The 13879-nt window shown below is 37.8% G+C and overlaps 1 protein-coding gene across 3 annotated transcripts in view; it reads right to left on the minus strand.

The window, feature by feature from the left end:
• The window catches only part of LOC145665244 (glutamate receptor ionotropic, kainate 2-like), a 1018072-nt gene that overhangs the window by 29089 nt on the left and 975104 nt on the right, over positions 1-13879 (minus strand). For all 3 annotated transcript variants that reach the window (XM_081732538.1, XM_081732544.1, XM_081732549.1), the window contains 2 exons: positions 13291-13488; positions 8935-9160 (listed from right to left, as the gene is read on the minus strand). In XM_081732538.1, the coding sequence (XP_081588664.1) occupies positions 8935-9160; positions 13291-13488 (424 nt within the window). The remainder of the gene's footprint in view (positions 1-8934; positions 9161-13290; positions 13489-13879) is intronic.

The following is a 13879-nucleotide window of genomic DNA, read 5'->3' on the forward strand; positions in this document are numbered from 1 at the left end:
AAACGTAATGCTTTATGTTAATAAATGTTTCATTTTCAGCAAAATAGGGAACTAGCGAGCTACAGGGTGCTCGAAATGTCACATACATCTAAGCATACAAGCATTTGCTGGTTTAGAACACCAATTACAATAATACATACGTCTTAATCAGTGGCAGCTCGTGAAGGAAATCACATTGTTAAAAATTGATTGTTTTTACTTGAAAGAATCGGCAAGATTTTTTAACAAACTAATTGTTCTATACAACAATCAATACATTATACAACTTTTGGGGAGTCACCTCTAGTCTTAATAAAGTTTCTCGTTTTAAGAAAAAAAAAGTGAAATCTTGTCCTTACAACATACGCACGAAATAGTTGTCGGCTTGAGTAATGCTTGCGCGAGGCCTTTGTACCGTGTTTGAGGCTATTTTGTGGAACACTTCTCTACTAATGTTCTTAACCTTTGTCGTACCTCTTTACAGCGGCGCCGATTTCTCTGTAACTTTGGGCTGTATGCCATTGATAAAAAATTACATACAACAATACATATAACAAGAAAAATACATATTCATACAAATACATAGGTGCCAATATGAGCTTGGGGGGGCCTCCCCACCCCCCAGGATCGGCGCCCTTGCCTCTTTAGGTAATCCAGTGTATGCGGATTGTTTGTGTAGATATTTCCTTTAACGGATATTTCTACCTAAACTTGTCTATAACATTTCCATAAGAACGGTTGTAAACAATGTTCAACAATGAAAATTGATTCCTCTTCGCAGGAGACGCGGTGGCTCAGTGGTAGAGCGTTCACCTCTGGTGCATAGGGGTCCTCGGTTCGATCGCAGCTCGCGCGAAGTGAACTCTGTGATGGACAAACACCGAGTGCCTTGGTTTTCTTGGGGTTCTCCTGTTTCTTCCCCCTTTTCTTCATCCCACCATTTCATCCTTTTCTCATCATCACCGTCTCCTTTAGCCTACCCGGCATAACATGTGGGACGTAAAACTTAAAGATTTCATAAGAAAGCATTCTTCTTGGGAAAATGATACACTTCTGGCAATGTAATTACGGCCCTACTGCAGTGTTGGTAGGTTTCATTGAGAAACTTTCAATCGGTTGACAAAAAGAAATCCCTTTTCTTATCATATTTTATCTAGTTTCTTTAGTGTTCAATTCCTATGATATAATTTATGTGATCAGATTAGCTTACGTATATTAAAGGAAGTGCCAACCACATTTGTTTTATTCATTTGCTTTTTGCTTCTAGTTTTTTTTTTTTTTACTTTTTATTCAATTTTAAAGAAAAAATCAAATACACTCAACCAACAATGGGAACAAATCATGCTAGATAGAAAGACAGACTGACATACACTATTGATATTGTGTTGGTTTATTTCTGGAAAACAATGAAAAATTTAACAATTTACGTGTGATCAACCAGTCAGCGCGAGAATTTCTTTAAATTTTCATTTTATCATAAAAAAAATCACTTTATCCTTTTTCGCCAAAGTTTCCTACGAAATTTCCTTAGATTAGGGAAATTTCCCTCAGAGTACCGAAAATTTCATACGACCGCTACATGACAGATTGTGTAAATGCTCGTTGTTTCTACAACTATGGTGTCAGCTAACATTCAAAGAAACAATTAATACAACCATAATTAAATTTCTAATAATTCCTGTTTTCATTGATGTGTGCTACTTTTCGGGCTCTCTGTATTATAAAGGTAACCAAGAAAGTTCTGTCGCTTTTCCACCCACCATTTTCGAACATCGATATGTCACCTAAAACATAACTGGATGATCAAAAATAGTCCTTATCAGCATCGACGACCTTCTGCCAACATTCTGGAAGATCATGGATTCCATCGCGGTAGAACTTGGTGGGCCGTAAAGATAAGAAAGTATCAAGTGCATTTTGCACTTCTACTAGGGATTTGAACTAACGTCCTCTAAGGTGATTGTCCAAGGAATCGAACAGGTGATAATCGGACGGTGCAATGTCCGGGGTGTATGTCGAATACAATAGTGTTTGCCATCCAAGGCGTAGAATGATGTCCTGGGACATCCTAGCCACGTGGTGCTTAGCGTGGTCCTGTAACAGGAGGACCCTTTGGATTCAGAAGTGCTGGCTCGAGAGTTTTCAATTTTTCTTGAACACGGCTCGACTGTTGACAGTACCTAGTTGCATTAATACTCTGACCAGCTCGTAGCAGTTCCCGATGCACGATGCTGCGAGAAGTCCACCAAACACACACAAGGACCATATTCTGTTGCAGTGGTTGTTTCGTCTATTTTGGAACCGGTTCATGGGATGCTAACCAATGATGACGGCGCCGTGGAGCTTCATACAGGACACACTTCTCATTATTTGGTCTAGGAATTAATTCGTGCGGGTGGACAAGAGATGGCGCAACGAACGGAGCGTCCCACAGTTCCGTGTATCCACACATGTGTTGCAAACCCCTGTCATCGCGTATCGTTCGTAGTATAGGGCAGTGGATTAAAGCGTCAACAACACCAGTTTGTAGTTAAGTGAACATGGCGCAATTTGTGCCTGATAAAGTGTTTTTGCGGGGTGTCCTGCTGCATTACTTTAACATGCAGAAAAGTGCGACTGAAAGTCATCGTATTTTGGTGGAAGTGTATGGTGACCATGCTCTAGCTGAGCGAACGTGTCAGAAGTGGTTTGCACGGTTTAGAAGTGGTGATTTCGGCTTGGCAGACCAAGAGCGAGCTGGACAGCCAAAAAAATTTCAAGACGAAGAATTGACAGCATTGCTCGAGCAGGATTCGTGTCAAACGCAGGAACAACTTGCAGCAGCATTAGGCGTTGATCAAACAACAGTCTCCAAACGCTTGAAAGCCATGGGAATGATTCAAAAGATGTCACATTGGGTTCCACATGAATTGAAAGACAGAGACGTTGAAAGACGAAAAACCATTTGCGAATTGCTGCTTCAACGACAGAGCAGAAAGGGGTTTCTGCATCGAATTATTACGGGTGATGAGAAGTGGATCCATTACGAGAACCCTAAACGAAAAAAGGCCTGGGTGAAACCAGGTGAACCAGGTCCATCACAACCAAAACGAGATATTCACTGTGCAAAGGTTATGCTGTGCATATGGTCGGATATGAAAGGTGTGGTGTACTATGAGCTGCTGCAACCGGGTGAAACTATGAATGGAGAACGTTATCGACGACAATTAATGCGTTTGAAGCAAGCTCTGGCCAGAACACGACCAGAATGGGAGAACAGACATGATAAACTTATTGTTCAACATGATAACGCTCGCCCACATGTCGCAAAACCGGTCAAAACCTATTTAGAAAATGTCGGATGGGAAGTTTTACCCCACCTACCGTATTCACCAGACGTTACTCCTTCGGACTACTACTTGTTCGATTGCATGAACAACGATTTGATTGGACAGCGGGTTACTTCTTCAGAAGATATCGAAACATGGGTCTCTGACTGGATCGCTTCCAAGGATGAGGACTTCTTTCGCCACGGAATCCGTACATTGCCTGACAGATGGGCGAACGTGGTGGCTAGCGATGGACAATATTTTTCTTAAGGTATTTATGTATTTTGTGTTTGTACTACAGCTTCAATGTGTGCGTACCAACCGCACGAATTAATTCCTAGACCAAATACATGTCAACACAATTTCCAGAAATGGCTTCTTTCTCAAACGAGACAACAAAGAAACACAGATGTCTGCTCGCGTTATCTTCTGGCCCGCAGTCAAATCATGTGGGACCCATCAATCGAACTTGTAGTGCTTCCTAAGTTAATGGTAGTGCTCCCGAATGGTTTCTCCACTCATACTAAATTGTAGTGCCAAATTCTCACATGTCAGGCCATTGTTCCTCTCAATTGCTGCCTGAAGATCTTAATTTTGTACATGTATTGGTCTTCCTGCACGTGGTGCTTCTTGGAGTATTTCGTCACCGTCCTTAAACTTGTTAAAAAACCACTGCACTGTCCGCGTAGTCACTATACCGTCACCATAGGCCTGGCATATCTTTCCCCCGCTGCAGCGGCGTTTGTCCCCAGTTTGAACTCGTACAGTATTCACGCCCTTATGACGCTCTGTGGAGGTTCCATGCTCACTCTGTCCTTACGGAAGTTCACGGTGTAACTGAACTGCCATAACCAGGTATTATGTTGGATATAGCCGCACCAACAACTGACCTACGCCTTATATTGATTCGCATTTAACTCAGGGTGTGAGGTCCAATTGAACACCGACCTCCAGAAAAATAGCGACAGAAGTTTCTTGGTTACTTTTATGTCTTCCTCTTATTCTTTGCACAGCAAATATTCTGTATAAAATATTATATTGCAAACTTATTTCAAAAATTTTACTTCCCTGCTGTTCCTCATGAGAATTATACAATTTCTAGTACATCATTTGATTGTAATTTGAGGATCTCCATACCCCACAGTTCTCAGCAAACCACTTGATCTTTGCCTATCAATTATTTCTGTTCCCTTTGAAACTGTCAAAGATTTTCTCCTACTCTCTAACTTAGATTCTACACTTTAGAGATTTCAGAAAATTTCTCCCGGGGGGAATTTCATTATACTGGGATGGAAAGTAGTACTAAAACTACTTCTGAAAATCCATACTGAGAATAATAGGAGATATGATTCCGGGAGGATTTTCACCGGGGTCACCCACCCAAATCATCACTACTTCCACGATATCTATAATTACATACATATCTTATAATTCAATTTCTTCTTAAATAATTCTATAACCATTTTTTTCTTTTTCAATCTTCTTCATACTTTTTAACTATATTGTTCCTTTCTTCTCCAACTTACTTTCCATCACATCTCTAATAACACAAATCTTCTCAAATAATGTTCTAATCACTTTCTTTTTCTCCTTTCAACTTTCTCCGGTATTGTTCTTCTCTCTTTTAATACTTCGACTTACCTTTCATCACATCCATCATAAGACAATTTCTTCTCAAAATAATGTCCTAATCAGTTTTCCCTCTTTCCAACTATTTGTAATTTTGTTCTCTCTTTCAGTACTTATTCTTGACTTCTTATATAATCTTATTATGAATACATCTTCTCTCTTAATGTCATAAATAGTTTCTTTCTCTCTTTATAACTATCTCCAGTATTCTCTCTCCTCATACATTTAGTCTTATTTTCTACTTACTTCTATCACATACCTAATAAGGAAATTTCCTGTAAAATAACTTTATAACCATTTTGTTTTTCCATATTTTATGATTTCGTATCCCACAATATTTAATAGCTCTTCAATAATTTTTCGTTCTACTCACATAATTCTCTGACTTCTTTTACATACCCAGATTTCGAAGCTTTAGTTTATTTTCATGAGCCGCGGTGGCTCAGTGATTCGCGGCTCGTGCAAAAAAAGTTTTGTGATGGACAAACACCGTGTACGTGGGTTTTCTCGGGGTTCTTCGGTTTCCTCCCACTTTCTTCATTCCACTGTTTCATTCATTTCTCATCCTCATCGTCTAGTTAGCCAAGCCAGCATAATCATAGGACGCAAAACTTAAAGGTATTTCAGTTTATTTTAATCTCCTTGCGTAGTGTTCGTGTTTCTGCCCTGTGGAGTACAGTACTCAATCTTTGTTGAGCATTTCATTTATCCACAAACAATATACGCTTTTGTTATTCCTTCAAACTTCACTTCTCATTTCTTAACGCTTGTATATTTTTTCATTACTTCTTATTCCTTAACGCTAGTATCTTTTTGCATTACTTCTCATTCCTTAACGCTTGTATCTTTTCGCATTACTCCTCATTCCTTAACGCTTGTATCTTTTTGCATTGCTTCTCATTCCTTAACGCTTGTATCTTTTCGTACTACTTCTCATTCCTTAACGCTTGTATCTTTTTGCATTACTTCTCATTCCTTAACGTTAGTATCTTTTTGCATTACTTCTCATTCCCTAACGCTTGCATCTTTTTGCATTTGATTCACTAGCAAATGGTATCATTATCGTCTTTCAATTAACTCAACCTTGGCCACTTTTAGTCTCATATACGTACGTCACTTCATTACGGAGTTGGAATAATTACCCCCACCCTTTCCAGTTACTAAGCTGAATTAATATGTCGTTTGTCTTAATTGACTCACTTGTCCCCTATATCACGTTTCTAAACTAGCTCTGAAGTATTATACACAATTTGTTGTTATTATTCCAGATACAGAGTAGGGATCTACTCGTATTTCGCATATAAAGTCTTCAATGCATTCTATCTTCCTAAATCTCCGTTTCTCTCACTAACTAAAGCTAGTAAGTTTGTTTACGTATTTTTCATTTTCTACCTTGAAAAGACACGGTGGCTTAGTGGTAGAGATTTCACTTCGGGTTCAAGAAATCCTTTGTTGGACTCAAAATTATGTGAGACTGTAAGAACAACATCGAGTACGTAGATTTTCTGACGCCTATCCCATTTTCTTCTGCATTCATAATGCAACAACTACTTTCTAATTATGAATTTTCTTTAAGCAATTTCCTCCTGTAGTCTGCATGGCATAATGATAGGACTCAAAACTAAAGTTTTTATTTAATTTCATTTTACTTCCATTGCTATTTTCCTTTCTTCACTTTGAGTTACAAATATTTCGTTAAATTATCATATTTTTCCTTATTTCTCAATGTTCTTATGCTTGCAAGCAGAGTGTTTCTCATTATTTCTTATTTCTTTCGTAATTGGTCACTTAATATCTTGTATATCGTTTTGGCTGATCACTGCTATTCTCTTTATGACCTTCCTTTCTCCTTCATTTTCTTCAACATTTCTTCCATAGCTCAATGTTTCTTATATAGGCTGTTTCAAAACAACACTGACAGCATTTGGGGAGTGATTCCTGACACCAAATTAAAACAAAAAGTATAGACCAACGTAGGTGGACAAATACTTCCTTTCGGAGTTATAGGCTGCTGAGAAAATGATAAAATGAACTTTAACTTTTAAAGGACGGCGCGGGAACTCCCTGTATGCATCACCAGTCGGCGGCCATTTAAAGATGATTAAAAATTATTTGTAGTATTTGAAACAAATGCTTATAGCATCACTTATCAAATATATCATAACTGCAATTTTAGGTAACCCTTCAGACAAAACTTTGACCTCTTTCCCTGATTGGCAAACTATTACACGCGGGCCAAAAGTGCCCATGTAGTGTGCGCCACAAAAGTGGCTTCCCGGCCGGTGAGGTTTACCAGATTTGCCAACAAAGTGGCTTGCCGTCCTTTAAAGGTTTCCGTAGCTCTGTGGGACCTACGGTAGTGGGTTCAAGATTTCATTTAGGAACTAGTATGTACGCTATCCAAATATCCATGTTTCAGAATCCTGTGGTACTTCCGTAACAATTTTTTTAGAGGTAGTTGGTGAGCACTTCAAATCATATGCCCGTAACCATGCTCCCTCTATAAACATTGTTGCGTGAGTACATTAGAATTCCAAAACATGTATTTTTGGATAGCGACATATTTGTTCCTAGGTGAAGTCTTGATTCGACTACTGTAGGTCCCATAGTTTTGAAGTTATCGACCTTTAAAGTTCATTTTATCATGTTTTCGGCACCCTGCAACTGCGAAAGGAACCACTTGTGCACCCAGGTTGGTCTATACTTTTCATCTTATCTTGGTGTCGGCACTCACCTCCAAAACGTTGTCGGTGTTGTTTTGAAAGATCCTATATGTGTGGTGTTTGTACAATCCCACTTCTCGTGCAAGCTCATGTGGGTAAATTTTAATTAACTTCACCACTTGTTAATATCGGCTAATGTTGTTTATAGTTTTAACTATTATTTACAGTTTCTTAACATCGATTTCTCATTTTCTCCTTCGTCATGTCTTTCAGTTCCCTACTCTTCTCCTGCCTATTTTGTTCAGTTGATTATTCAAAATGGTTAGAACAGTTTTATGATCTTAAAAATGTGTCTTAACGCGTTCCTATTATTTCAAAATATTTTCTGACTTGTAACGTAAATCTAACTAACATTTCCATTTGTCTATTGAAGATTTCCATGAATATATTTTGATCGTGTGCTGGACAGACAAAATATTCCCAATTCCAAATTAGTTGTGACTTCAAAGATTGATAAATTTATCTCCTCTTTCATTTCTTACTCCCAACACACATTTGTCTACTACACTGCCTTTCTAACATTTCACCATACCAATAAAATGTCTTAGGTCATTACTATCATGCATACATCTCTTTCCCCCATTATTATTTTCAAGCTTTTCAAATATTTTTCTTGTTTCTTCATTTTTCTTTAATGACCAGTAGTACGACTAATCTGAAGGAGCCTCGGTACTAAAAACGATATTAAATACCAATCTAATAATTAATTAAAAAAGTTACGTAATCTCTGATTTATAACATGTGCTTTCGTATATTTCCTTCTTTAGGAACTGACAAATTTCATTGGATGGAAACATGACTGAATCTAGTGACTAGATGAGTTCCACTATTGGAAACACTGAGCCTGTGATTAACAACACATAAAATTGAGGCGAGATGAGCCTACAGACTTAATTTTATTCCATTACAAAGTGAATCTGAGCTTAGTGCTCAAATGTGGGTGTACCACACTTTAATTTACAGTGGGGGCGCGGTGGCTCAGAGATAGAGCGTTCACCTCCGTGCTTGGGATCCCTGGTTCGATCTCAGCTCGCGCCGTGTGGACTTTGTGGTGGACAAACACCGTGTGCGTGGGTTTTCTCGGGGTTCTCCCGTTTCCGCCATTTCATTCATTTCTCATAATCACCGTCTTCTTTAGCCTAACCGACATAAACGTGGGACGCAAAACTCAAAAAATTCATTTCATTTCACTCTAATTTACACTTTATTTAAGTACTTACAAAATTCAATTAGCACTTAAGAAATCACTTAATTTCCTACAATAACAGATTCCACAATTGTACAGTTTCACTTACCCATTGGTGTCGCAATCCCGTATCCTTTGGAATCGAGTAGACCACCTATTTGAGTGAGGTTGCAGTCTCTTTGCACTATATAATCCAACATGGTAGACTCCATGAGGAAGGCGTAGTTTCCTTCTAACACTCTCTGAATGCCCTCTTCGTACGTAGGGACGAACACAGACGGTTTCTTGTTCTCCATAAATCTCCACATCTTTTTGTACGTTTCGATCATTGAGTCCTGAATGGAGTAAGTGCAGATTAATATATTACATTTTAGTTCTAAGGATTCATATTTTTAGTTACTGGTGTTGATACTTTTTACTTTGTTAACACCAAACAATACTTTAATGTTTCTTACACAACTTTTAGTCAATTACTTACAAGGCCGTAAGTAGGAGGCTTATATTCATGAAAATTTTAGTTATTTTTTTTAAGATAAAATATATTCAAAATTAGAAAAAAAAAACATCAAATTCATCTTTCATAAATTGACACGTAGCAAACGACTTACACTGTTGTTCTTATATTATACATTTATGTCCCAAGTATTTTCTCAGATATACAAACATTCCAACTCTACAATAAGGCACAGAATGCGTGGGTCAATTAAAACGTGATCCAAGACCCACTGACCCACTGCCAAAAGTCACCCACTCTGAACCACTATGACCCTCTCCGACCTACCACCCACTATGAACCACTCTGACCCATTGTGACCCACTCTGACCCTCCAAAACTCATCGTCATCGTCATCAATTCAACTCGACACAAGATCCACGGCCTCTTCTCTACTGACTAAAGAGTTTACACTTGTAATAAAACAAGGCTATGAAATTAACACTAATCGGAGTTTGAATTTCTACGGTTAATCGTTCCAACACCGCTCTGTTGCAATACCGGTACATGTGACCTTCAGGATACAAAAAGGTAAAATGTTTATTATGTGCCATATTACGATTAATTTCAATTTAATTATCATATATAATTATATCCTACACTTTTCAGTGCAAGGTAGGATGAAATTTGAAAGTCTCAAAGCATGGTAAAGTAGGCCAATGTAAAGGGAAAACAGTGTAAAATTCGATTGTCTCGAAAGCCAAGTAGTAACTCCTATTGCTATTATTACAATTACTTACAAATATCAATATTCCAAAAGTGCCTGAAGTTCTGTTTTCACTGATGTAATCATCTTAGGTAAATAAATAGAAACAAATGAAAAAGGAAGAAAAATGGTGATCTTTAGAGTAAAACGTAGACAAATTCACCAGTGTTCAGAAGATGCTGTCTACAATGCACTGAGCAGAGTGGGTCGGTGAGTCATGGTGAATCGTTGGTCAGAGTGGATGGTAGGTCGCAGTGGGTCACGTCCTGTTGACCCATAACCCATTCACAAATCCTGACCCATTTGACCCACGACCTATTGACCTACTTCATCTCTCGGCAACAAGGAATATTATTTGTATATAGAGTTCAAAATCGGTGACAGCTAAACCAAGTTTCTGCCTAATACACCAAAAAAATTACCATTTACACATTTTGATTAATCGCTCAGTGACTTATCAGTAATGAAGGCGCAATCTAATATAACGCAAGTTAATGTTATCGATCTAGCGTTTGAATTCCCTAATGAACAAGACATACAGGTGTTACATAAACATAGTAAAATTAGAAATTTTCATTATGAAGCGTGAAAAAATGTTTTCCCTACACGTATTCTTAACATTAACAGTACTTTCGCCATGATGTTAAACATATTCCAACGCGATTCCATAGTACTGTATTTTGATACTGTTTTTCTGACCAAATGCAGACGCCTTCGACAGTCTCTAAATAAGATGTGATCTCTGTATATCCGCAGAGTCTGTGCCAGGCCCGCAAGGGCGCCGATCCACCCCCCACCCCCCCCAAAGCTGATGTGGGTCCCCCTATTGTATTCATGAATATACAATATTTGGCATAATTTGAATGCAATTTCTCTTAAAATGCTTATATATATATATATATATATATATATATATATATATATATATATTGTAAGGATCCCCAGGTTGCAATATATATCTTTACAATATATAGGAAATCTTTACAATATATATATATACCTTCTGCATCTCAATCCCCCCTCCCTAAACTTACAGAGAATTGGCACCCTTGCAGGCCCGACCTCTCCCCTCGCCTGAAAGCAAACGCCATAATAGTAAGTCTTAGGAAATAATAGTACCTGCATATGGCAAGATTTTAAGTAGGACTTAAAAGATTAAAACAAAGTTTATTATGTGGATTGTTATGTACAGTTTTTGCTTCGTGTTTAGACAAATCCTTTTTCGTACTTGTACGCAAGTTCAGCGTACTTGTACACTGTCGAAACTGAATATGGGTCAATCCATACGAAGTGGCCCAGAGGTGATTGCTCGACCATCTCCGAAAATTATAGAAATTGGAGTGTGACAAACCCTGTGTATAAGAAGGTCAATAACACTATTCACGTTCTCGTATGTACAAGTGTTCCTGAATAGCGGCCATCTTTGTTGTCGGTGAAGTGCCATTTTTTGAATTTGCAAATGTTTACTAAACCTATAGTTGCTCAGGACGTACGTATCAAACGAACACCAAACAAAAACGAATTTTTAAAGGAGAGTCTGAGGTACACGGAGGACATACATTCTTGCTTCTAAATAAATAAAGCAAGGTTGCAAACCAATACATGAAATCACTAGAAAAAGTACAGAAAATTACACTTTTAACGTTGCTGTATTTTGGAATGGCATAAAGTGAGGGGTTCATAAGTTTTGTGCTGAATACTATTGCGTGTAAAGAGTCTATAGAAATATCGATAGCCATGACACTACTGGCTCCGTAGATTTATGGGGTCCGAAAGTTGAAGTTTTTGATTTTGATGCCATGTTTGGGGCGTAATATCTCAGAAGGGCAAAGTGCTAACAACTGTTGTTTAGACAACAAGGTAATTCTGCATTTGAATAAACTATTGCAAGAAAATCATGACTGATATTACATGGAGGAAAAATTGAGGACATTGTAAAAACGCGAAGGAAGCACGAGCGTGACGATGGTCGTAGCCCGGAAAAAAATAAATATTTTGATATGTTTCATGCTAGATCTCAAAAACTACGCATGGTTCAGCAATTTCGCCCGCTTTTGTTTATGTTCAGTTGTGCAAAAGCTTGCGAGTGGCGTTTGTTCCATCTTTCTAGCTCCATAAACAATGGACAATTTATCTACAGAATGGACAATTTATTTACAGGATGGATAATTTATCTTGACCATCCACTATAACGGACAAACCAAAAGAGAGAGAAAAGCGAAACTTTGCTCGAAGCAAATATGAGGAAGGGGACATCTACGTATGTATTAAACCGAAAGACCCAATAAACAGTGTTGTCAACCCAATATAAAGTTATATTTTTTTCATATGCCACTACGTCAGATTATTACATATTTCAAATCAACGTGCCAAACGTAAACTTAAAATATTACTTTTATTATTCAGTGTTGCAAACTAAGGATCATGTAATTACAGCTACTAAAAGGTATTGCTGTGATACTATAGAAGAGAAAGGAAACAGTTTTCCACAAATACGGCAATTTCAGCATAATAAAATAGATAGGTGTAACGCAACATTGTGAATACATTAACTTCACAACGCAACATTGCGAACATTTAGTATACACCGTACGACTTTATTCGTTGTTGTTGAGTCAACGTCTTTTAGATTACTTGCAATTAAGAGACAAAAATTAGTGCGTAGAAATGGTTAGAGACTTCTCGGGCACTATACATGGCTATATCCGATATGTTGAAATGTAATTGTCCTAACTTTTACACTTGATGCTTTGTGAGAATTGTTTGCTTAACTGTGTATTCTAACAATCATATAATAAGAATATACAACTTTAATTTTAATAATGACTGATATTCGCCAACTTCCCAAATCTATTGAACAAGATTCTGAGTACCAGGGATACCTGCATCTAGTGATACGGACATGTGTGTAAATGGAAATATGCAAATATTATCCTCATTTATCTCCTGAGAAATATTTTTCACAGTTAACGTCATCTCGATCATCGGCTGTTTTGCTTTTCGACTTATTACTAACGATCCCGAAACAATTCTCGCTGATATTGAAGTATGGATTTAATGATGCGTTCACCTGTGACTTCGGCAGTGGATATGAAGCTATGATGAAGGTAGCTAGTAATGAAGCTATCAGTTCTTTGAAATTATTATATGTAAAACGCTAATAAATACAGTAAGGGTAAACGTCACGCTCCTTAACTTGTTTGTGTTTGCATCCCATTCACCCTGAAGTTGCTGTCACTCTGTGGGTTACCTATGCCTGTACTTACCCTGAAAAATGTCATAGTAGATCCACTGTCAAGCGTCCCGTAGGCAATTTCCGTCTGCTCGGCAAGGTCCTCGGCACTTTCAATTGGCGTGATCATTCTCTCGACGGTGAGAAACGCCGCCAAATTTGCTGTGTACGACGAAATGATGATTAACGTGAAAAACCACCAGATGCCACCAACGATTCTGGTTGATGCTGCCTGAGATAACACAATTTAAGATGACTTATATTAAAACAGATATTTTAACTCAACGGTTATGGATCTTTCCGTCCAGATTTACTTTAGACTTGCCTTAACAAAATGTGCTGTTTCTTGAAATGAATATATTTATTGTACCTTAAGAAGTTGTACATGATAAGCAATCACATTTACTTTAAGGTTCGTACATAACTATAACTTTCCTTGAAACAAATTTGGCATTGAAATGGTTTATGTTAAGCTAGGTGATCTTAGATAAAGCTAATTTAGAACTACTTCGGTTAGTTAAGTACAAGTAGAGCTTGAGATAACTTTGATATTGTAATATCGGGCACATGGCTCTGTTTACTAACAACCAACACATGCTCATATTTATAAACATTAACCATGC

Source organism: Thermobia domestica, chromosome 1 (genome assembly GCF_964235325.1).
Source record: "Thermobia domestica chromosome 1, izTheDome1.hap1.1, whole genome shotgun sequence".
Lineage (NCBI taxonomy): Eukaryota > Metazoa > Arthropoda > Insecta > Zygentoma > Lepismatidae > Thermobia > Thermobia domestica.